Source organism: Vicia villosa, linkage group LG2 (genome assembly GCF_029867415.1).
Source record: "Vicia villosa cultivar HV-30 ecotype Madison, WI linkage group LG2, Vvil1.0, whole genome shotgun sequence".
Lineage (NCBI taxonomy): Eukaryota > Viridiplantae > Streptophyta > Magnoliopsida > Fabales > Fabaceae > Vicia > Vicia villosa.
The window spans coordinates 167,062,421-167,088,457 of NC_081181.1; the positions used below are offsets into that span (position 1 = coordinate 167,062,421).

Consider the following 26,037-nt stretch of genomic DNA (forward strand, 5'->3'; position numbering starts at 1 on the left):
ATCAAGAAAATTAACATCCTAGTTAAAAGGCAGTCTACCTACTAATGTGGCCATAATTATAGCTAAATAAGTGGCCATTGAAGTGTGCACATGCAAGTACTTTTATAAAAGAAACGGAGGAAAAAAACTATTATCGATAAATATAAACTACTAGTATTAGTATTAGAGAAAATGGGTTATGTACTAAAATATTTTTACACTGTCAACCAATCACCACCTATATATCCAATTAAACCATTTTTTTATTAAAAAAAAACTTAATGACATGGCATATTTATGATTTTCTATTGGATAACAGTGTACAATTATTTTACACTCTCACTCTCAGTGCACTACCTTTTAACTCTTAGTATTATACTAGTGATCATTTAATAACCATTTTTACATCATTATAAGGATAAACTCTTGCATTGAGTTGATGTTAGAGTTAAAAGGTAGTGCACTGACAGTGTAAAATAATTTTATACTGTCATCCAATAGAAAATCATAAATGTGCCATGTCATTAAGTTTTTTTTTAAATAAAAAATTGGTTTAATCGGATACATGGGTGGTGATTGGTTGACAGTGTAAAAATATTTTACACTGTCAGTGCATCATCCCTTTTCTCATAAAATAAATTCTAGCTTAATACTATAATAGTCTACTCCCTCCGAAATAATAAAAAATATTCAATGGTTTTAAATATAAACAAAAATTATCTATAATTATTATATTTGTTATCACTATTTTAAATATATTTCTATTATTTTTATGTTTTTAACGATTTTCAAAGTAAAAAGTAGAAATAACATTATAGAAAATATAAGACTTAAACATATTTAGACATTTAAGTTTTTTTTAAATTGCTAATATATGAGATTAGAGTAACATTTAAATTATCTATCTAATTAGTATAGATTCTACATAAATTTATTAAAATTCATATAACTTTTATCATTAGAACAAGTTATATTAAAAAAATTAAATCAATTAATATTTTTTATAAATAAATAAAATAGGCGACAACTTCTCTACCCATCACAAAAAGTTGAGTAATGTACATTCAACCAATCACAAAGTTCCATTTAATTTTAATACATTTAATTAATTATGAAATAGTACAATTTTTTGTTGTTTCCGAGAAATTTTACATTGAAGGTAATTCTACCCAACTTTTTGAATTGGGTAGATACGAATTCACCAATAAAATATTGTGAGTTTGAATATACGACTTTATAGTCAACAGGGTCGGCCCTGGGACAGGGCAAGCAGGCCCACAGCCCAGGGCCTCAAAATTAAAGGGGCCTCAAATTTTTTAGTTTGGGCTTTGTGAATTGTAATATTAAAATTGTTATATATCTATCTTAATTTGCATGATAAACATAAATGTATTTGTAGCGCAGCGGAAAGAACATTTTGCCTCCATGTGCCCGGACGTGAGTTCAATTCTTGAAATTTGATTTTATGCTTTTAATATTTTATTTTAATAAAATGACAATGAACTTGTACAGTGCCAGTATACCGCTATTAATACATTCATTGGCATTTGGCAATTGAACTAAAATTTTATTTTAATAAAATAGCAAAGAACCTGCCAATTAAACTAAATAAAATATTTATTGTTCATTGTTTTCAGTTTTATATACGTAATACTAGTTTCATTAATTAGTACTAACAAAATTTTTTGTTAAGAAATATATAAACTACTTAATTTTCTGTTAATATATCTTTTATAAAAGATATATTATATCTTTTATATATATCTTAATTTGATTTTAAAAATAATATATTTAAAATGAATTGGATATAAGTATTTTTTTTAATTAATTCTTATGTAGTTCTAACAACCACTTAAAAAAACTTATTTTTATATAATTACTCTTAACAACTTCCACTCTTAATATAAAGATATATTATCATGTTTAATTTATAATATATTATTAAAAATTTAGTAATATTAATATTATTTATAAAAAAAATATTTTAATTAATTATTTAATTATTTTGCTAGGGTCCATTTTATTATTTGCCCTGAGCCTCTACAAGGTCAGAACCGGCCCTGATAGTCAAATATTAGTGCACAACTATTAAACCATGAAACAAAATATTTACACAATTGAACTTTATGTCTAAATAACAAAAAAAAAAAAATATATTCTTTTGTGTTGTAACAAATTGAATTAAAATTCCAATCTTAAACCAAATCCAACCATATATAGCAACCTTAATGAAAACCTCAATATTGTGCACTTGGTTTATTGAAAAGAAGAAAAAAAACATGAAAAAACATGTCTCCCAAACAAATGGAAAAGAAGTGATTATGATTTTCATTGTTGTTACAATGTTAGTTAACACTTTAATATGACATTGATGGTTGCATCGTAATCATCGAAACCAAACTTGTCAAAAAATCTAGAAACAAAAAAAAACATTGTCTTTCTAATAATTCCCTCCTTTAGTCCTTTGTATTCTCCATCATCCACTCTCATTTCCTTACCCTCTTTTCTCAGATTCCTCACACACCCTCTTCGATTTCATCGCCAACAACCCACATAACAATTTTCATTCTTTCTTATAAATCACACTACCCTTTGAGCTTTGAAGAAAGAAAGTTTGGTTTTTTATTAGTGGGGTTGGTTCCATAAAAATGGCATCTTTATCGGTTCCATGCCCCAAATGTCCTTCTTTTTCTTCTTTGGGATTGAAATCCAACAAGATCTTGTTTCAAAGTGGGTTGAGTTTGAAAACTTCTCAATCATTTGGATCTTTGTTTGCTGAGTCAGCATCATTTGGAATTCAGGTATGTGGAATTTTGTATAATATATGAATCTAGCCAACATTGATTTTGTTACCAATTTAGTTAGATTTATAACCAATTTAGTCTTGGAATATATGCAAGGGTTATAAATTGGTCATGAAATTAAGGAAATTATAAAATAATCTTTGAAACTGAAGTCTTGAATGTTATGAGTCTCTCTGCAACAATTTTGGTTTATAGATGTTTTTAGATTTAGTGAATAACTAATTGTATGTTTCTATGTTTGGTTTCACGTTTGGAGCATCAAAATTGATTCCGGCTGCGTAGAATCGATTTGACATGTTTGGTTGCTCTCGAGAAGAATTAATTATGCTTTCCATAATTGATTCTAGCTGAAGTTAGCAATTTGTAGTTTTTTAGTCTAAACGTGATTCAACTCACTTTTGCAACAACTTATACAAACATAAATTATTTTTAGCCAAAATCAATTTTGTTTTGTTGACTCTTGTAGTGTGTTAGCAAGAAACAGCTTCCTATCAAGATTCAAGCACAGCTTAGCGAGGTCAGTTTGTTTCGACTTTTTGAGTATTTTTCTTTTCACGTTGAGTTTTAATCTGAATGGAAAATTTACTCGGCTGTTCAAATGCTGTTTTGTACATATCATAGGCTGCTATTGTCGAAAATTCGAATTCTGCACCTAATGTTTCTTCGAAAGAGAAAGAAAACCAAAATGGGAGTGTCTCTGGCGGCACACCGTCACTGTCGGATACATCTTCAGTTTCTGAGTTCATGAATCAAGTTGCTGACCTTGTAAAGTAAGATTAAGAAGCTTCGCTCTGAATGCAATCACTTAATTTTTTCTAAGTATTTTTTCGGTATTAGAACATGCATTTTTTACCTGTCAATCGATTATAACCGCCAGATCATTAAAAATATTTGACTTTTATCATCTTAAAAGTTGCGTATACGATTACTTGTGATTGTTTGACAATGTAAAAATTTCGATGTAATAGTGTATCGAAATTGAACATGTTACTTTTTATTATCAATAATTCCATTGCTAGACTTGTGGATTCGAGAGATATTGTGGAGTTGCAACTAAAGCAATCAGATTGTGAGCTCATGATAAGAAAAAAAGAAGCTTTGCAGCCTCCACCAGCCACAGCTATGCCGCAACCACCGCAACCATTGTACTATCCCACGCTTCCTTCACCACCACCCCCACCCCCACCAACCGCAGCTGCTTCTGCTCCTGCAGTCTCTTCCCCTTCGAAACCAACACTTGCCTTGCCTTCCCCCAACAAAAGTGCATCGTCTCACCCGCCGCTCAAATGTCCAATGGCAGGAACCTTTTACAGGTCCCCAGCACCTGGTGAACCTCCATTCGTCAAGGTATGTGAACATCCACCGAACATAAATAACTACGACTTTGAACCTTAACCATGATTTTCAAGTGTATATTTGAGCACAAATCGTAGTTAATGAATATCATATATATTTGTGCATAATTTGAGCACTTGAAAATCGTGATTGATTACGTTCAGTTGATGGTTAAGGACATGTGACACCGATTATATTCATTAAGCACAATTATATATCTAATGTGTTGTTGACCATCTAAGTTGTTGTCGTGGTTTGTGTGTCAAAATATCATTTATGTTAAAATAATGAATAGCTTGATTATTTTTCTGTTGCCTCAGGTGGGAGATAAAGTACAGAAAGGCCAAGTTGTTTGCATTATTGAGGCTATGAAACTGATGAATGAAATTGAGGTAAGTTTTTTTTATTTGTATTTCCCTTTATTTCTACGATTTGTAGACCGACTTTCTATCAAAATTGATCAAATTACCAAAAAAATATATTTGTTGGTTACCTTTCATTGCTTTTGTGACAGGCTGATAAATCTGGAACAGTAACCGAGATACTTGTTGAGGATGCAAAACCAGTCAGTGTAGGCTTGGTACTCTCTCTCTCTCCCTCTTTCTCTCTATGTTATTTGAATTCTCTGATGTCAGAGAATCACGCATTTTTAATGCAATCTTGCAATTTGGACATCTGGATCATGATCAAACAACTCACATTCCAAGTTTGGTAAATCATATCCAAAACACAAAGTTGGAACGTAAGTCATCTGATCTTGATATAACGATCCAGATCAAGAATTGCATTAATGTAGAGAATCCAAATTCGTGTGTGTGTGACTATTCCTCGAACTAATGCACTTTTACTCGATGCAGCCTCTTTTCGTAATAGCTCCATGAGTACCAGAGGAGACGTTATTTCAAAGCCGATCAACGCAAAACTACCTTGTCGGATAGCATGGTATTTGATGATTTAGATTTTGTGATTCAGAAGTTTATTGAGTGATATTAATTTTCTACTATGAAGAAAAGAAATCCTTGACCTCTTAATTTACCTATAAAGATATTTTAGACACAAAAACCTAGCATATAAGAATGGATGTTGGACTTTGTAATTCTAAGAAGTTTTGATATTTGTACTAATAATTAATGTCTTCTGCATTTAGTTTTTAAAGAGTCTATATTTCTTCTATGAACCTGTTGAATGTTATGTTTCTTATTGTAACTTTTCATAGCATCTTTCTGTTGCTAAAAGACTACTATTTACAACAGTTTGTTACAAGTGTGATAGAAAGCATATAATATAGAAGAAGTATAAATTGTTGTCTTTTTCAGCCCATGTTCAAATTATATACCACATAGTTCCCTAAATAGAGTGTGATGAGAAAACTAAAGGTAAATATTAACAGATAAGATGATTTCAGGGACTAATTTACAGACTTCTCAACAAGACAACTTAATTTTTTTCTGATGTCAAGGCTGGTGCTTATGAGAACCAAATCAGACTAGCTAGTATTGTAGGAAATAAAATTTTAAATATCTTCAAATAGCTTAAACATCTTAATTTAGTGTTTGGAGCGGTTGTTATTTATGTATAAGATGTTCATACGCAATCTTTTGTTGGTATGTACATTTCAAAAACCTCCTTGATTGCATTTCATGTAGGTCCCACCATTCTTTGCGTTTGGAGCGGTTGTTACTTATGCATAATAAAACGTTCATATGCAATCTATTGTTGGCATGTACATTTCAAAAATGTGAGAACTCTTGAAAGCCGAGAATGCGCATAAATGAATCATCTAATTTGGAACTCTAGAGGTGCATGTAGGTGCCTTTTTACTTTTGGTATGTTTGTGATATAATTTGTATCCATATCTTGAATTTTATTGTTTTATTGGAAGCTCGCATTAGGGAGTTCATATAGACAAAGTTATTGAATGTTTACATTTTGACGGTGTTGCTAGAGTTAAGGCTTCAAGTTTTTCTTTTTGAAAACAAAATAATATTTCTATCAATGTCATTTCAAAGTCAACCCAATGTGTGAATTTAAAAGTTTTTCCACTTTCAAAATCTTCTTGGATTTTAACGATAGTCAAACCTCAAACTTAAATTTGTGAAGACATGTGGACCGAACTTTAGAACATGTATAATTCTTATAAACTTCGTTGGTACTTGGTTGATTTTAATACATATTCTTATAACCCTCCTTAGTTCTCCTATAAATACATCAACGACTTCAAAAATTTTACAATGTCTCAATGAGTGTAATTTGGTTGATTTGTGAGGTAAAATGCTTAGTTTTTTTTACTTGGACTAGAGGGAATATTTTGGAAAGACTGGATAGAAGTCTTGGTAATATTTCTTGTCAAATTTTTTGGCATGACGGCGCGATTTCAAGATTTAATAAACTGTCAAATATGGTAACTCTCGTAATTATAGAGTACTGATTATGCCTCTATATAAGGTTAGAATTGAAATTCAAACTAATGGGGACTTTTCCATGTAGAGATTTTTAAATGACATCATATTAGACTTTGTTGACTGATAACTCTGATTGAAATTATTTTCCAAACTTATGTGAAAGTGGAAAGATCCTCCTAGAATCCAAACTTTTCTTGTTCCATGGAATACTTCTTACTAATGATGAAGGGAACCATTGTAACATATTCTAACGTTTGTCAAGTCCCTAAGACCATTATGCACGTTTTTAAATATTGAAACGCAGTTAAAATTTTATTAAATAAATTTATTACTATGAATGGTGATATTTGAAAAACTTTCTTTAGTCTTGAATTATTGCAATGGATTAATTTTAATCTTCGATCTTTTTTGTTTTTTTTCTATCGCCACTAATAATGAAACTGGCCTTCTCTCTTTGATATCATGACAAGTTTATTGAGGCAAGGCAACAATCAATTAATTTTCTCAAGAGCTTCTTTTTTATATTGAAATTTTTTTTAAAAATCTTCAAAGATACTTACTTACATTTCCTTCATCCACTCTTACGTCGAGCAAAAGAAACATACAATAAAATAGAAGTCTCCTCCTACTAATATTTTCATGTTCAATATCTATGTATTCTACTTCAGTACTACAGAACTTTAAACTTGTGATGGGGAGGGAGTCTTATTAAAGACTCTAAGACTTTGTTTGCGAGTTTGGAGGGGAAGGAAAGGCTTCCGAGAATGAAATTTTTAAAAAATATAAAAAAATATTTGACATTTTTTGAAAAAGTGATTTTGTTTAAAATGATAAGAGAGTCATTATCATTACTAAATTTTTAATTTTCAGAATACTATAACAACCTAAAAGATATTTGGAAAATTTATGTAAGCCCTCCAAAACTCTCCTTTAATACAATTTTTGAATTCCCCCATTTTATGGAATTTTTAGTGTTATGAATAAACTTAAACCCTCCAAAACACTCCTACCCAAAATCTTTTTGGCATGACTTTTCTTGTAATCTTGATGGAACATCCTTCATTTCAACTGAACTCTCAAACCTAACCCATGCCATGATTTTTGGTTTGTCTGTTCTCTTGTTATGATTAATATGATGATCTCTTAGAAAAACTCATAATCTTTATGTGTCTCCTTCAACATCTCCTTAAAACAATATCTCTCGTGAATCAAACCGATTAAAAATGTAAAGTCAAACATATTTCATTTTAGCTTGTGTTGTTTGCCTAATTGCCTTGCAAATATCTCATCCTTTTTAATTTAATTATTGTATGATGATTATACAGGAGTGTTTTCCCTCGTGTTGTTGGTCGCTTTTTAATTCCTTATTTAATCAAAAGAAAAAAAGAAAATACACCTTTTTACTTCTTATAAAATAGACAGCGGTGAGTGGTGTCTAGTATCGTAGAAAAGAAAGTTTGCTTTTACATGAGTAAAAGAAGTTAAGTATTAATAAATGTTTATTTTATTTGGGAAATTCTAAATAATAATTTAAACAAGACTTTTTTTGGAAAACTTTAAACAAAAATTATCTTTAATAACTTAAACAAAAAAGTGATTTGAGTATCTTCCAAACACTAAACAAAAACATATTTTGACGTTATTATTACTTATTTACTACAGAATATTAAATGCCGGGTTTGCACTTCACTTTACATTTTATCCGCTACACTGTCCTGGTTTGAGTCTAGTTCGTGAATACTCTCACAAGGGGTAAAATACTTGAACCTTCGGGGCATTTTTAATGCCTAACTTAGCAACCCAAGTTTTACTAAATACTAGAATTGATTTATGTGCAATTGTAACAAAGCCAAAGAAAACATACAAATATATGATTTGGATGGCTAAGATTGAATTTTCCATCAACGAAAGAATGCTGCCACTATAATATCATGAAAATAACAGACAGAAACAGACAAAATAATAGTCAGTAATAGTCAAGCTAAGGCAAGGAAAATCTCAAGCCCATGCTTTCCTGCACTATGTTTCTTAAACCCTATTCTATTGGTTCTCATCCTATTCTGTATCCTTTTTTAAATTTCTATTTAATGTACAAGTTAGCCTATCTACCATTTACTTACATCGATCATTATTGTCTGGAGCTTCTAAGGCTTTGTCTGCGACCACCGCTAAAATTTATGTTGCGCATTCCACCAGCCCATTCCTCATCGTCTTCCTCATCGCTATCACCACCTAACATAGGTCCAGATTTCCGAACTTGAACTTTTCTGGGCGTGGGTGTTTGTCGCTTCCGTTTTATATTTGCTGTGTAGAGTGAATAATCCATTGTATCCTCCTTCAATGCATTCTTAAACTCCTGGTGCAACAATGATATAAGCTTGAAATTAGGAGCTTTTCAACTAAATATACTCACGCTTCTTTATTTAGGGGGGGGGGGGGGGGGGGGGAAATTGATAAAATAACTCGATCAAAATAAATTCAAGTTGATAGTTCACTACTTATGAAAAACCCTAATAAATTTATAGATGTCTATATAGAAAAGTTACATGAGAACTTGCAATTGCAAAACATTAAGATTTTTTTAATATTTTTGCCTCGTGCTGTAGACGAAGTTAATCAAACTGACTCATTATGGCAACGGAAATGCTGAATGTGCAAAAAGTTATGTACTCAAGTTATGATACCTGATATCTTGGAACGAATTCTTGTGGATTTGTAGGCAAACTGAACTGAGATTCACCAATATTAAATGGAATACTCTGTCTTGAGAAAACCTCACCAGGTTTTGGTGGTTCACTTGGAGAATAAGCCTGAACAAAAATGTGAAAATATCCCAAAGAGGATGGTTAGACTACTATCGCATCCCCCACCTAGAGTCAAAAGGAAACACATCACTCAAATGCCACTAAGTGATTAGGGCCGAACTCAAGACCAAAGAGAAAGAAAAAGAAATGCCTCTTGCATTAGGCTCCACTCAAAAAGGCCAACCGAAAGCTCTAACACAAAAATAAAGTCTTTCTCAAATTTTGCTTTAGGCTCCACTCATTTTTTGGCCGGCCGTGTAAGTAATGATAATATGCATTATAATTTTACCTGACATCTGGCATCATCGAGACTGTACATGATTTTTAGGTGTCTCTTTAGCTTTAAAAGAAGTTGCAATGCAAACGCAGATAAACAGTCAGCCTGCATAAGCATCGGGAACAAAATGATTGTGATCATATGATCCAATTACTAAAAATTATGATTGATCCAAATGTGCATAAACTACTGTTGATGCTGTATAAGGAAAATATTACACATTCTGGCTGAATAAGACGTTGATTAGCTTGAATTTTAACATTTCTCCCAACAAACAAATCAACATAATTGACAAAATAATGACAGTGAGCTCCATAATACCTGAACTTTCTCCAGATCATCTTTTGAGAAGGTAAAGGTATCTGCAAAACCTGCAGCGTGTATCTTTACTTTTGACCTACCATTATGTGATAAAGGATAATCTGGCAATTGGTGATTTGTTCCATTTAAATCCACAGAATTTGTATCATCGAGGTGGGGTTGAACATCTACATTTTGCTGAAATGTGCCATTTAAGTCCTTTGACATAACTTGGGTTGAATGAATAGGTTCATTTGGCGCTTGTTGATACATTCCATTCCCATGAGGTGCAACGTCGCCCTCACTTCGTAATAAGCTTGAACTCCAGGCTTTAAAGTTCGCCTCCAGTGGACCAGCCCTAATCTGAACTACTCTATTGATAGCATAGATTAAATAAAGTGGTTCATCAGGTGCAATGAATGGGAGCAAGGCAAGAACCTCTGTGCAGTACCTGTGAAAAGAAACCAATTAAAAGGACACTTAAAACCTCGCATGATTTACAAAGAATAATGACAAGACTTACGTTAAGAAAGCTATTACAAATTTGTTCCATTTTGGTTTATCAAATTTTCGCACAATTGAGGACATAAATTTATTCCTTGATAACCGGTTCCCTCGGATGAGCTTGTATATTCGAGAAACCCCAACTCTAGATTGAGTGATCGAGTCATACTCAGGTTTCCCTTTTCCGGAAACAGGGATCTTAGATGGGGTCTTGTGGTTAACATTTTCATCAGGACTAACACAAATAGCTTGCATGAACATAAAAGACATTTGAAGTCCATCACCCAGGCGGCTTTCAAAAAATGCAGGGTACCTGAAAAGATCCTTTAATTAGCTAATAGAACTTAGTTGATGAGAATAATACCATCCAAATTTATATTTAGGAGATTACTTCTCATTCATATTCATTAGGAGATGATGAGCCAATTTTGAATTTGACTCCAGAGGATCTGTTTCAAGTGCTATAAGATATGGAACACAGGTGATGGGATGAACAAGACCTTGGCGCAGCACAATTTCAACAATCTGCATTATTAGCATCTCTCATTATGTTAAATTGCATGAGAAACAGAAAACATAACTACTTTTACAGGAATGATCAAGGTTCCAGGACAAAAACTAATAAAAATTATAGATCAGTTAATGACATTCAGCTGGAAGTGGGACTAACAACTGCAAGATTCTCCTTTCCAAAACATCAACCTAGTTTCCCACCCCCTTTCTCCACTCCCATCAATAAGATTTGAATGAATGAAAACACCATTGCTAGAAACAATATGCAGAGGAACACACTCTGTCGGCTTAATTGCTTTTAGTTCTATTAAAAAAAGGATTTTACTTGTTTCTTCGCATATGACTTCCAAGTGTTGAAGCTAATCCAAAATAGAAGGTAGGTTCTGTCAGCTTAATTGCTTTAAGTTTTTTTTTTAAGGATTTACTTTTTTCTTCGCATATGACTTCCAAATGTTGAATCAAATCCAAAATAGAAGGTAGGTTCTGACCTTCAAGGCTGATTGTCGAACTTGTTCATCACAATCCAAACATCTGCCCAAAATTTTGTCCCAGTGCAACTGAATAATACCCCCGCATATGTTTGTATCTCCAGCCCCAGCAGCAACAGGTACACTCCGCCCAACTCTGACCGAGTGACCAGGTACATTATCATCAACTTCTGTTTCCATTTTGCTTTCAGCATCAAGCAGATACTCGAACATGTTTTGTAATGCTTGAATCTGGATATAAGAATAATTTAGTATTCATGGAAAAGTATATGGTTATATACACGCATACATGTATATATTACCTGCAATTAGCATACATTGACCTTCAAAAAATTGTGCAAGATGTGAATTTGAACAATTCAACCATCGGAAATTCTCACAAACTAGATCAAACGTACAGTTTCATACAATTAAAAAAAAAAATATTTGATATAATTAAATAGTTAAGTTGGTTAAATTTGCATCCAAGAAATAGTTGTTTAAGGACAACGGTGTAACTTTGCTAGCATGTGTACATCTAGATGAAATGCTTATGCGCGTATATATTACCTTAAGCCGAGCATCAGCATGAGAAGACAGTGTTTCCTCCAGTATCTTTCCAATGTCATTTTCTAACATAAATTCAGGCCTTGCAATTAGAACATATCCTAGTGCCTGCAAGAGTTACAATTAAACATTAACAAACATTCAAGATTAAACCAAGATAAGATCTGAGTCAATGAGAAATTCTTACCTGCAATGATCTAACCTTAAGAGAATAATCCTCCACGGCAAGATACTTTATAAACAAGCTGAGGCTCCTTCTGACATCAACAAGTTTATTACCAGAGCTTGCTAGCAAACAGTTGCCGTAACGAATAAGTAAACCGATACAGAAGAGAGATCGCCCAACTTGCTGTAAATGGTAGGAAACAGTCAATTTTGAATATACCAGATAAAATTTGTGATGAACCAGCTATTCTAAAAGTTTAAGCTGATAATTGAAAATACGTGAGGGGTTTACATGTTTACATTATATTTCAAACAAGGCCCCTCACATTTAAAGCTTATGAGTGGGGTTTATATGATATCTCAAACATGATCCGTGACATTTAAAGCTTAAGGAAAGACACGTTGACGGTTTTAATTTTATCATTTGTCTTCTTCACAAAGTCATTCATCAAAAGTTCAACCAAGGTATTAAATAATAAATATCCGTTAATATCTCACTTCGAACGAACCTCAACGATCAGGAGAGAAATGAACTTCAGTCAAAGCTTAGTTTAACTTTATTCTTCTCATTTTTCATTTAATGAAGATATGGAAATGAGGACAATTTGATTCATGGTGATTTCTCCAGTAACTCTTCAAAAGCATTTCCCGAGATGGGACAGTAACAGTTCACTTAAGGGTTTTGATAGAAACAGAGGTAAAAACTTAAGGCAACTTGCCTTTTCTGCAAATACATATTTGATCGGAGAGAAAAGACTGCAGTTTCAAAGGAATCTCCCAGCCATGAGGTTTACTTTGAGATAGAATGAGTTCGGGATTGTACCTAGTGTTCCACCAGTTGTAGTAACATGGGATTTTCAATATCATATATCAGAGACTAGACAGCCTTGCTGCACTCTAGATTATTTCTATTCTATTTCACTTTTTTTACTTGTGTTTTTAATGTGGACGTACATAAACTCCAATAACAAAAATATTACATTAAAAGCCAAATTTCAACATGATTCTAGCACCAAACCTGTTTGTTTACAATTGCCTGGGTATCCAAACATTTGAAGAAGACCTGAATAAGATGTTCAACTACATCTGCCCCCTTTCCAGCCATCTTACTTATACTGCAGAGGCATCTGTTCAAGCAATAGTAACAAATAAGACCTATAAGTAGCTGAACGGGTAAGCAAACTCTTCAACTAAATGGAAGGAAAAATAATTTTTCTACTAATTGCAGTCTGCAAAAGGCAAGCATAATCAAGACTTAGTTCAAGGGTTTTGGAAATATCTCAATATAAATCCAAAAATTGCTCTCCCATGATATTGTTTTTCTACACAGTATTCATGCAATGAATGAGAAAATTATTTTAAAATGGGTGTGGCTAATATGAACCTCTCAAAAATGGTTCAAGGATGATCCATGCAATTTAGTTAAAAATGAATGTTATAATAAATAAAAAAAGGATAACAAATATATTATGTTTTAAAGCTTACTAAGAATAGTAAAGTCCGTTCTAGAACATGTCTATATTAGACTCCCCCTTTAAAGATTATCATATAGACCGTCAAAATATTAAAATATCTAGAGTTTATAAACTCTTCCATCAAAACAAATTAGAGAACTGAACATTACATGAATTTATAAACAGGTTATTTTCAGGATGCAGCAGAACAGAAGTAATAGAACACATCTAACAAACAGAAGAAAAAAAATAACAGTAAGAGATTACAGTACTTGATACAAGCATGGACAACTGTCAAGAAAGAACGTCGGAGAATCATCTGCTTCAAATCTTGCTCAAGTTCATCCACAATACTGAGAGGTAACTTACGCAGCAATGGCAACACAGCATCAATTATAAATATTATACTCTCAAGTAACTGTGCGACCATGCTATTGTCAACCTGAATCAAGCAAAAACAAAAAATAATGGAGAACCATTCCCATTTCAGATTAATAATGGACGAATTTAAGTAAATGTCTTGAGCTAGAAACCACACAATTATTGAAGGAATTTAAGGAAATGTCAAGAGCTACAACCACAATTATTAATTAACTAGTTAATTAATTAAAAAAAAAAAAACAGATAAAACTGAAGCAGAGGGCTACGTCCTTATAGATTGTCCTCAAATATGCATCAGCTATAAACATAAAACTATTAGTTTACGTATTAGATAAACATGCCTATTGGAAGTTTTCAGCATTGCAATACAAGATGTGAGGGGGAGATGAGAGGTAACGTTCCCTTTTCCGACCCAACACTGTTGTGATAATATCTTTTTACCCATATTAGGCACCTAGGCATTGTGGGGGGCTATGAAGCATGGATACATCTTGAGGTGTCCGAGTGTTTCACGCCGTTGACACCAACATATGTTGGACAATATTGGGTTTATGACGTCAATGGCGGTCAGATGGCCAAAATTCCACCATGTAAGTGTTGCGACTTATTGCACGGCCACAAAACTCCATGCCGAAGATAGAACCAGCAATGTCATCCTTACACTCTTGAGTAGGTGTTCATGGTGTTTATGACGTGTTCAGACTCCAACTCTAACTTTATGTCATGTGCTATGGATTTCAACTTAAACTTAAGCAAGAGAAAGTTTTAGGTTTGATCCATGGGCTGAACTCAGCCCAACACGCGGACACAATTAAATTGAAGGGGGGAAAACTCCCAAACTCAACCCATTGGTCACGAGTGGGGAGACCCAACCAAAACTATTAACCCATGAAGAGATTGGGTATAATCTAAATTTACTTCCCATTTTTTATTTGTTTGCCTTGATAAAGTTGCACAACTGTCGTGATTTCAAAAGCCTATCACAAAAAGCTAAACTTTCTTATTATGCTTATCAGTTTTTATGAACACAAATATATAGTAAATAGTAAATGGAAATAATACAAACTTGAGATAACAGTTAGAATTTGATGGTCACAGGGTTTTTTCTTAAGGTGGTTTGCTTATATTTTTAATATTATTTTAAATATATTCAGTTCATATATATTTCTTTACAAATGTAAAAATTAAGTTAAAACTAAAATTATAAAAAAAAAAAAATGAATAATCAAAAAATAAAAAACAATAATATAGGAAATTAAGTTGAAAATATCCTTGAATTCCTACAGCAAAATAAACTAGGGTTTCATTATTTTTTTTTAGAAAAATTATAAGACAGAAATGCTAAATTGACACAATAATATTGCACAACACAATAAAAATATGGTTCTTATCATTTTTAATGCTTTTTCCTTACGTTGAAATGTGTGATGCTATTTGTTGAAATTGTTTTACACTTTTACTTGAGGCATATGGAGTAATACATCTCAGTCCCAACAAAATTTGAAAGAAGCGCCAAAAGAAAAACAGGACACTGTCATCATGCTTACTAGTTTAAAAATTAAATCCACCATATGCACAGCACTATTTCAAGAAACACAAAATACACTGTAATAATACTTGACTAAGCAATATACAAGACTTAAGATTAGTCTTAACCTGAGTCTTCAGATATGGCTGCAAAGTAATGACATACTGGGAAGGGTTAGAAGCTGGTGCACAGAGAGTTGGGTCAACAAGACAAAATGCATGCAAGACTAGCACATATGGTAGTGCATGCTTTTCCATTTCATTACTGTTCATTTCGTCAACCTGATCATGAACATAAACTCTGTCTTTACATATCAAGGTAGTCAAGCATAAAAGTTAGATGAATGGGCATAATTCTAGTGTACCAGCAAAATCTTCTCCAGCAAGCATTTGCACATCAACTCGCAACGCTTATGCACTGTTACAAGGGACGCCGGGTTGACCCCAATTGCTTTTGCAGATTGCGGTAAAAAATCAAGAGTCAAGTTGCGCTTTATTACAGTTACAAGAAGCTGATTATTTGGCAATCTCTTCAGCATTTCAACGATTTGCTCTGTTTTCTTAGCCACCTCGAGTGGAACAGTACTACCATCTTCAAAGACCTGAGTTTGTGAAGCAGAAGGCTCCTCAAACCAGAACTCATGAAATGTTTTACAAACAAGATCCTGTAAATCAGAAGCATAATAGGAATAAACATTCTTAATATCCAAAAAGTGTTAGGAGTTAGGACGTTGAGAAATAAATTTGGAATCGGTGCAGGATTACCATGAAAGAAGCACAAGTTAATATTGAGTCACTTATTATAATTAACAATTGCATAATGAAACCCACCCCACCCCCCGATTCATAGAGTTTAGATGAAAGGTGTGACAATTATAGATCATCATCACCAATGACCTAAAGAGGAGATAGTTTCAAGGCCAAGAATGTATTCCAGATTTCAGGGAGTGATATTCCCGGAATATTATTGCTAGAAGTGCTATTCGCGACAGAGATGTGCGGGAAAAATTCATTGTTCCTAGGAAATGTTTTTTTAATAGTTCAAAAGAAATGAAAAAATATTAAAGATGGTGTAGAATAAGGTGAAAGTGAGAATATGTGATCAGAAGAGTTACATATAAATTATACTCTTATGGGAATATAAGATTACCACCTTTTGACATGGGAATAGTACGTGTGAAAGCATGTCTGGTCTAGACTGAATAAATAATACCAACATGTATTTGTCAATAACTTGTACCAAATGTCATGTTGCATTCCTATGCTCACATTTCCAGGAATAATTTCATTAACTTGAAACAAACACTCTATAAAAGAATACCAAGATGGGAAGGAAGCATGTTAATCTCCAAACACATAAACACATCATATTACATTTTTTTTGGAAAAACACGTCATAATACACTTTTTTGAAAAGTTATAATTGTTGACAGCTAGATACAACGGGTTTGAAATACTTAGAAACGTCCCTAAAGGTTTAAGCAGGAACTTCAAAATACCTGGATACTCGACTCATCGTCAATAACACGTGAAATTATCTCTGTGCAGGCTCTTGTAAACCCCGAGAAGTTGGAACTTGAGCTGCACATATCTCGAATAATTTTTATAGCTCGTTTTCGAACACTCAGTCCAGTATCTTTGATTCTCTCTGCAATCTTCTCAAAATACTACAGTACAAATTTGGAAATTTTGCTTTATCAATTCAACAACCCTAAGTTTGAATTGTCTCCATAACAACCAAGAAGTTTGTAAGGCATATGACCAGATTCATTTTGCACAATTAAGGAAAGAGCCTCTTACACATACCTTAAAACCCACATCTGGATGGGAAGCAATATGTCTACCAACAAGTTCCAATGCTGCTTCTCTAACAGATATTGCAGTGTCGCAGAACCTACCTTCCACGGATAACTGTACTAGTTTATCACCCAATACCTCTGGATCAGCCTCTACAATAATACTGACCTGCTCATCATTCATATTAAATATTAAATGAAAGATGATAAAGACAAAACCAGGGCTCAGAAACTATAATAAGTATCCCATTTTTCACTTGAAAACAGAAAACTTAGATAATAAACTTACTGCTCGTAAAGCTTTAGCCCTAATAATTGGAGTGTTCTCCTTCATACTAACCTGTACAGTACAAGAAATATTGGTATACAAACTTTTAATTTGAATAAATAAGGGAAAGGGAAATTATCTACTGACCAAAAGCGTGTGAAAAATCTTATCAAACCCTCGAAAAAATGAACTTTTTTGGCCTAAAGCTAGAGTAATCTTCTTGATTGAATCTCGCGGCAGCATAGAAGAAGCAGTAGCAGAATCCCGTATTATGGTTCTTGATTTCATCCTAGCAAAGTAGTAAATGGGCTTCTGCTGATATTTTGGATCATTTTTATACCATGAACCAAGATAGAACCTGCACAACATATAAAAGCATTACCCTTGCATAACTATAACTAAAATGCCAATTAGAAGATTTGTAACAAGTACGAACCAGCCAATGAAAAGATGCAGGTCATCAGCAGAGGTGGCATCTTGAAGGTAATTCAAAAGCAATTGTTGAACAATTTCAAGATTAGAAAATGTAGAATCATCCTTTGAAACTTTACGATTCTTTTTTACATCATCCTTGCGCTGGGAATTGCAATATGATTGCAGTACAAGCAGCTGCTTTGAGCAGATGCACATGTGACAGTACCAGTTCTGATTGAGAACTTCATTTTCTTTAATATCCAGGCATTCAGCATGAAAAAGCCTACTGCAGCCGGAACATGGGAACAAATTTTCAGCCCTTCCACCCAAACAGACACAACATGTGTCTTTTGGATAATTCTGAGGAGCAGCTTCCTTACTAAGTAAATCTTGAAGTACCCAAAACTTTTCCCGGCTACAAATCACAGCATCATGCTTCAACCTTGCAGCAATAGTGCCAAGAATATCAATTGCCATGGAACGTGAAGCAAAATCCTTGGAACTTGTCCCAGCATTCTGAATTAGTATGGCACATAGAACCTGCAATAACTCTCAGCAGTAAACTAATCTGATGCCTTTACCAAAATAATAATTCACATAAATACATGCAGATTCCTGCACAGTCACATGCATGCAGGTAAACACAAAAGTTACCTCCAGAATAGAAGCTGAAGCAGGATATTCAGGTAAATTTAGAGTGGTCAATAAATCAGTAACAAGATTCTCCATTGTGGATTTCAATTCAGAAGCATCCTGAGTCTTTACACTTGCAAGTCGCTGAAGTACACGGGTCCAAAAATAGGAGCAGGCATCTACTACTGCATCGCGGCATTTAGCTGGATAACTGGCATCAACCGGGATTTCCAATACAGAGTTACTACTCGATGCTTGTCTTAAAGTATCAGGAAGGTTAGCACTAGAATGAATTAATTGGATAAGTAAAGCAGTAATCATCTGGATCTGTCTTTGCTCTTCCTCGCGTATGTGATAATTCCTTAAAGCTCGTTTTGAATGCGGTAATTTCCAAAGAAGGTGAAGCATTTCATCTAACACATAAGTGCGATGTTGTGTGTATAAATAGAATATCTGTACCAGCAAATCAGAAAAACAACAATTATGTGTTAGCTACCTAATTGGGCATGAAAGCTAACATTCAGAAAGTTTTTGAGAGAGGTGTCTGTACCGCACTGAGTAAACCAATTGCCTTCAATTGCAAGAGCTGGATGTTATCAACCAAGAATGTTGTAATGCTTGTTTTTATAAGTTGTAAAATGCAACTGTCTGACAACCTCTCTATTAACAACAAATCCTTGAGTAGTCCAAGAACAGAACACAACTTCTGAAGAATAATATTCACAGTACTAGAGAACCTGATAAAGAAGGATCAACAATAAAAGTTCGTAAACAAATCTAACTTCAGACACATAAGAAAACAAAGGGAATCTACAGGCCGTTTGGTGGATATTGCATACAGATGAAGAGTGTAACAGTATTGGACAAGAGTAAGATAGGATACAAGAATAATAAGCTTTTATTCTATCTTGTGTTTAAGGTACACAGAATAACAAACAAATAGTATCATATCATCTTAACTTCGTAATTGAGATGGATAAAATAATAGTTATAGGATATGAATAAAAAAACTACCAAGTTTTTATTTGTGGTTTTTATTAAGGTTAACTTTTATAATATGTTTTTTGTTTAAAATTTAATTATATTTTAAATTGTTATTTTTAAATTTTACATATTTTATTAAACTCTACATAAGAGAGGACAAGGATGAATGGGGAAATTTTTAATCCTGCTTCGTCGGTTTTCGCCCAACTCTCACCACAGGATATAATTTTAACTAGACCATAGGTGATAGATTTAACTTATTTTATACAGATGATTCACCAAATAATGTATTAAGACAATATATGATACTTCCTTCATCTCATAAAAAATGTCTCATTTGCACTTTTTCCATGTCTCAAAATAATTGTCTCTTTACAATACCAATGCAGCATTTATTATTATTTTCCACTACTATAATCCTATTTATTAACTTTCACTTTATTCAACTACTTTACTAACTACAATTAATTTTAATCCTGCTCCGTCAGTTTTCGCCCAACCCTCACCATAGGATATAATTTTAACTAGACCATAGGTGATAGATTTAACTTATTTTATACAGATGATTCACCAAATAATGTATTAAGACAATATATGATACTTCCTTCGTCTCATAAAAAGTGTCTCATTTGCACTTTTTTTATGTCTCAAAATAATTGTCTCTTACAATACCAATGCAGCATTTATTATTATTTTCCACTACTATAATCCTATTTATTAACTTTCACTTTATTCAACTACTCTAATAACTACAATTAATAAGGGTATTCTAGTAAATGATATTAGTTTTACCATTAAAATCAACACATGACACATCTAATCATTTTCTTAAATAATACACTTTTTAATGAGACGGAGGGAGTAGTTCATTATATCGTGTCTATCTTATTATAACCACCATACGGAACCTTGATGTGAAAATAATCAAACCTGCTTGATGATGGTTTCTTCAACTTTACAGTCTTGCTGCTAGTACGTCGTTTTTTGCTTGCTGAACCAAAATCAGCATCATCATCTTCATCATCAACTGTGAAACATAAAAATTCGCAGTGTGAAGACACATTTACTTCTTTCCAGTTTCTCCCTCCCATAGTGGCCCTCAGATAAGTTATAAGGAAGCATTAACTATCAGTAGCATATCTATCCTCCAAATGGAAAAAGAATGAAAGGGATAAAATATTCTATTTGGCAAAATAACAGAAAAGGCTGACCTTCAAGTGCAGTGTTTTCACTAGGTCTGTATAACGCACGGTATGATGGATCACATGCACACATCACATCCATTATCTGATGCCTGGAAAACTCCAGAATTCTCTCAATGACCTGACACAGACAAATTACTTAAGACGTCACAGACTATAATTATTAATAGAGTAACAATCTGAGCACATCATGGCCAAACAATACTTTTCTCCTGCAGAGGGTGCATTATTTTATTAAGTGTGCTCTTCGAGATGATTTCTAAAAAAATTGATTTATTCATAATAACAATGATATTTGTTTGAAGCTAGCATATAAAACTCACCTCTTCATTATAAATTTGCTTTGGCATGTCAGTATGAGCCATCACTGCCAGTGCAGCATGAATGGATTCCAACGCAGCTAAAAGAGACGAAACTAGTTCTGAATTGGACTGAAACATAGAACAGTAACAGTTATGACAACAATAACTACAAAATCTGTGCCATGTTTTATTTATGTACATAAGAACTCATCTACATAACTCATTATTAATTACCTTACCAAATTTGATCTATGTACCAAAGCTATCTATAAATGTTAAAATAGATCTATGTACCAAAGCTATTTATAAATTTTTAATTTCTGTTTACTAGCTAATACAATTCAGATTTTAGTAAATTATTATTATAATAGAAAAAAAGAGGTCATAATCAAAGTCAACTAAATCTAAACAAGCCAAAATATTCAGCATAGACTTGTACAAAAAAATCTAAAGTGAACTTACATTGTCAGAATCCTCAATTGACAGGCCTTCTGCTCTATGTATCTGATGATCTAAAACCTTTAGCAGTCTAACAAGGAATTCTACAGGGACCAAATGCAGAAGATTCTTCTCACGTATAGACATGATTTCATTAACAAGCAATCTAAGATCTGAAAGAGGCAATGGCAACCATTCTACTGCTTCATCTAGATCGTCACTATTCAATTCAGCCTTGCTGCATAAGTCTTCCAAAAACTCAAGAAACCTTCCGATGATGGCATCTAAACAGACAACAAATACTAGTTCATTACACAAGTAATCATGGATGTTCAGTGTGCTGTATGAGCATGCAAACACACGGGGAGAACAAACAAAATTGTTGAAAATTAAGATTGTATTGTAGGAACACGTCATGCACAGACCTTGAAGCACAGCAGAGTCAGGTGCAATAGATGTTTCATTGTCGCCTTTCTTCTTAACTTTTGATTTCTTAGAAGACAATGTAGAAATGTCCTGCCAAATTATTAAGAAAATTAGCAAAAGAAAAAAAGTAATTGTCAAATGATATAACCAAATGCATTCATACATTTGTAGAAAAATTATCAAGCAAACGGCTATGGGTTGAATTATAGTCATTTTGAGGTAATGCACTAGACTCCGAGAGCTTCTTTTCAGGTAATGCACTACCAGAGATCTTCTCCTTGACAGGACCTGAGAAACTTGACCAATACAATAAACAATAAGCAGAGCACCATTAAAATGTTTAAATGGAAAGCAGCGAGACCAAAGGAAAACGTAATTTCTTTATGGAAAAGGTAAAAACACACACTACCTATTATTGAACTATATAACGATTATAAATCTGTCACCTATTATAAATCTCATTCTAGTCATATTCTCCAAAATAAATAAGTGTCGCACCATGAATCTGTCAGACCACTATAGACCTATGAGCAGCTACAAACCTGTGAGATCGGAAATTATTTAGGACAGAAACCAAGTAAGTACTCTGTTTACCTGCAGTACCACAATCAAATGCTTCGGGATTGCACCTGAGAACTTCATCATGGAGTTCTAAAGGCTCAACGTAGTTATACTGAACAACCTTGGCATCATCTCTTAAATTCCTATGTAGGCCAATGTAAATAAAATTACATTAAAATATTATAATATTAAATTCAACACCAAATGATACTAATGACATAAACACCGGTGATGAAGATAACCACAATAATAAGCATTTTATTTATATTAAAGCGTGTTTCAAGTTTCAACAAAACGAAAAAAAAAATCGGAAACATAGAAACGGCTGGAGTGAATGTCACAGTTGATAATATCAAAATAAGGGAATAAAATTCAGGCAGTTGGCACAAACTGAGCTCACACTTCCCTCTTTTTTCCAATGAAAACCAGTCCCGTGAAAAAGGTCAATAATCTCAAAAACTAAATAATCAAACTCTATGTGCCAAAAACTATAGCATCCACTACTTATAACGGCAACACTAATCTGCCGGTAAACTAAACTTGCAAAGATAGCAACGACTAACAGCTAAATTAAGATATTGATTCCCGAATTCACTACTCACTAATTGATTAAAAACTGAAAACAATAACTAAACAAGTAAGCGCTGAGCACCTACTATAACAGCATTCAATATATGTAACTCCAACATTAATCTAGCTATAAACTAAACCTGAAAACTTCAAAATGAATAAACAACCTGATTGATTATAATGTATAACTAACTAATTAAGTAAATAAAACTGAAAATTATAACTAAATAAGCAAGTCAAGCACTATGAAGTCATGATGAGTCAACTAAATAAGTCACGAAACTCATACAAGCTCCTAAAGTCAAATCTAGTACCTACAGTAAATCACATGGAATTTGAATTCTTCTAACTTCAGTTCACAACCGCGAATTTCAATTGTACAAAATTACTAACAATAATTCACATCCTAATTTGGTATTTCCGTATAAATTCAACTAAATTCAACATCGTATAGACTAAAATAGCGGAATCACAATGCGCACAGAAAATGCCAAACAAAAAGCTTACAAGTACGACACATCAGTGTGCCGGAGCATCTCGGCGATCTTACTGGACTTGGAGAGGATGTCGTTGCGGTTCAACTGCATCGGAGAATCGAATAGTTGTAGGTCTTGATCGGAAGCTCCACAAAAAACCGGAAGCGACGGTAACGGCAAGCAAGGGGCGACTTCGGAATGGACAGTATTAGACATGCTCGTTCCGCGGTGGCCGGCGAAATTCGCCGCCGCAGCAGCGGCATCGGAAGTTGTTGAAGAAGTCATGAATTAGTTACGAGAAGAGCATGTAGTTGTGGAAAGTGTTGAAAAAGGAGCGAATTGAGATTAAATAGGGTTTAATTTTGAACTCTGAAGGTAAAGTGTTGAACCCTAGAGGGATAAAATTGGGAAGAGAAATTGGATTTGAATGGCGGGGAAAGAGAGATTATGTGAAAATGATTTTGGATTTCTCGAAAGAAAAGGGTTTGCGAGTGGATTTGGATGTAAGAACGGATCTAACTGGGAGATTACGGAAACACCCCTACCGTTTGTGAGAAGTGAAGCTTGTCTTGTAAGTCATATTGAAGGGGTAGAGATCCTCTCCATTTCTTAAAAGAAATGGAAGACTCCATTATTATAGTTTTGAGTATATAAAATTAAATAAATGTGAAATAAATGTCACATGTCATGAAAATACGTGTTATTTATATATAAAACTATAATAATGGAGAAAATGGAGAGAGAGGAAAATGGAGAGGATCCTGACCCATATTGAAGTCAGGTTGAGATTGTGCTAACTGAAAAATTTTGTGTTGCCATTCAAAAAAAATATGTACATATATGCTAACTTTAAAATAGTGTTTGTCAATGTGAATTTTGGGTAATTTTTTTATAAAGAAATGAAAATATTGAAGTTCATTAATAAAGTAATTAAAAATATAAACCAAAATGGATGAGTTTATGTAAGTGATATCATTTTTATTTGATTGAAAAATGCATGTAGATTTTAAAATACTTTGAGTTAACTTTTATACAATAGTGTCCTCTCTTTTTTTTTTCTTCTTTTTATCATCAAATTAAAAGCTTTTTTTTATGTTTGCTAATTCAATTCAGTGGTTAATTGTGCAAGAATATTCAACTACGAGCAGAAGTAGTACGTCTAACCTGCGGTATTCTATTTATTTAATTTTAAAAATAAAATTTCAATTGCTAAATTACTAAAAAAGAAAAAAAAAAACTTATTCTCTATTACTATCATATTACTCTATATCTATTTTAATATATAAAAATGAATTACCACCAATTTCCGTTAATTACCCTAATGACAAACAATTAAACATGGTTTTGCATACCCCTGAGCGTAATTTTACATTTAATCATGATTACATTCTAACAGTTTATTTAATGCAAAAGTTCAGTATTGGAATATGTAAAAACCTGCACAACTAATAATCATTACATTCCAACAATTAATTTAATGCAAATTTTTTTTATTGGAATATGGAAAATATGCACTACGTTCTATGCCACTCATCTAATTAATTTAATTTTTTTATTGGAATATTGCAGCAGCCAAATTAATTATTTCATTGGAATATCAAATAAACTAAATTTTTGGGTATCATTATTCTCCCTCTATATATTCCAAACAATATCAAATAAACTATTGAGATTCACACGACAATAACAATATTTTCCTTCTCTCTTCCATTTTATCTCCATCCTCTCTCCTTGGCCGTCAAACCCTAAAATAAACGGCTTTCACCTTTAGATTCGCTTCACTCCCTCTTCGAAACCCATTTTTTCCCATCAACTTTTTAAACGTAGAAAAATTGAAACCCTTGCACTTCTTTCGTCCTCCTTGCTTTTTCCTTCATCATTGAAAGACAAATCTTTCATCTTCACTTCATCTTCCACTCTTCTTTTTTTTTGTTTGAAAAAATTATCTCAATACGGTATGCTTCTTCCTTCATCTTAAACTTTTTTGTTTTTCATCAATCATGGTATTTGATATCCTTTTCCAAAACTCACCAACCACATAAAAATCCTCAATAAGCAACAACACAACATAACTATAAGAAGAGTTTTCCAGCAGTAGAAGAGAGAATCAATGAACAAAAGTAAATAAGGAATCAAAATATAGTATCCGTCAAGCTTCGATTTTGTTACCAGAAAAATTATCATCTTCGTAGGTAACCTTTTTTTGCTCCATTTTGAATGATGTTGATGTTGTAAAACGTTTTTTTTCCTTTTAATCGTTGTTTCTTGATGTTTATTCCGAGCGATTTTAGGGTTTGTTTTCTTGAATCGATTTGTGCGTATGGTTTGTTGTCCATAAATTCTGGGATGAGATTCAGATTAGGGTTTGAGTTTGAGGGAATTTGTTTTTGGTATGTTTCAATTGTGTTTGGATGGAAACTGTTAGTTTGTTTTCATGGAGTTTGGTCATAAAAAGGGCATGAGTTTTTCTTTTCCATGGTTAAATGAT

The 26,037-nt window shown here is 33.0% G+C and overlaps 2 protein-coding genes across 2 annotated transcripts; one reads left to right on the forward strand and one right to left on the reverse strand.

Annotated features, from left to right (window-relative positions):
* Nucleotides 1-2,346: 2,346 nt before the first annotated feature.
* LOC131652867 (biotin carboxyl carrier protein of acetyl-CoA carboxylase, chloroplastic-like) lies at nucleotides 2,347-5,273 on the forward strand. Its single transcript, XM_058922847.1, has 7 exons — nucleotides 2,347-2,780; nucleotides 3,250-3,300; nucleotides 3,405-3,553; nucleotides 3,803-4,130; nucleotides 4,439-4,510; nucleotides 4,633-4,698; nucleotides 4,976-5,273. Exons 1-7 carry the CDS (start codon nucleotides 2,628-2,630, stop codon nucleotides 4,997-4,999), a joined length of 843 nt encoding a protein of 280 aa, XP_058778830.1. The 5' UTR covers nucleotides 2,347-2,627; the 3' UTR covers nucleotides 5,000-5,273.
* Nucleotides 5,274-8,414: 3,141 nt separating this feature from the next.
* On the reverse strand, nucleotides 8,415-24,109 carry LOC131652866 (sister chromatid cohesion protein SCC2). Its single transcript, XM_058922846.1, has 28 exons — nucleotides 23,581-24,109; nucleotides 22,537-22,646; nucleotides 22,106-22,230; nucleotides 21,942-22,032; nucleotides 21,541-21,800; nucleotides 21,100-21,207; nucleotides 20,786-20,897; nucleotides 20,505-20,601; nucleotides 19,141-19,327; nucleotides 18,612-19,043; nucleotides 17,980-18,497; nucleotides 17,691-17,901; nucleotides 17,565-17,615; nucleotides 17,286-17,444; nucleotides 16,979-17,146; nucleotides 15,845-16,144; nucleotides 15,609-15,761; nucleotides 13,844-14,013; nucleotides 13,136-13,244; nucleotides 12,140-12,301; nucleotides 11,956-12,060; nucleotides 11,407-11,637; nucleotides 10,797-10,930; nucleotides 10,425-10,718; nucleotides 9,923-10,352; nucleotides 9,614-9,706; nucleotides 9,205-9,330; nucleotides 8,415-8,876 (listed from the first exon to the last, which is right to left on the reverse strand). Exons 1-28 carry the CDS (start codon nucleotides 23,832-23,834, stop codon nucleotides 8,649-8,651), a joined length of 5,418 nt encoding a protein of 1,805 aa, XP_058778829.1. The 5' UTR covers nucleotides 23,835-24,109; the 3' UTR covers nucleotides 8,415-8,648.
* Nucleotides 24,110-26,037: the final 1,928 nt, after the last annotated feature.

Coding starts and splice junctions, on each gene's coding strand:
- LOC131652867 (XM_058922847.1), top strand. CDS start 2,628: ATGGCATCTTTATCGGTTCCATGCCCCAAATGTCCTTCTTTTTCTTCT. Junction 2,781..3,249: donor CAGCATCATTTGGAATTCAG/GTATGTGGAATT, acceptor TGACTCTTGTAG/TGTGTTAGCAAGAAACAGCT. Junction 4,511..4,632: donor AACTGATGAATGAAATTGAG/GTAAGTTTTTTT, acceptor CTTTTGTGACAG/GCTGATAAATCTGGAACAGT.
- LOC131652866 (XM_058922846.1), bottom strand. CDS start 23,834: ATGACTTCTTCAACAACTTCCGATGCCGCTGCTGCGGCGGCGAATTTC. Junction 22,231..22,536: donor ATTTGATTGTGGTACTGCAG/GTAAACAGAGTA, acceptor CAAGTTTCTCAG/GTCCTGTCAAGGAGAAGATC. Junction 21,801..21,941: donor TGACTCTGCTGTGCTTCAAG/GTCTGTGCATGA, acceptor TTGTCTGTTTAG/ATGCCATCATCGGAAGGTTT.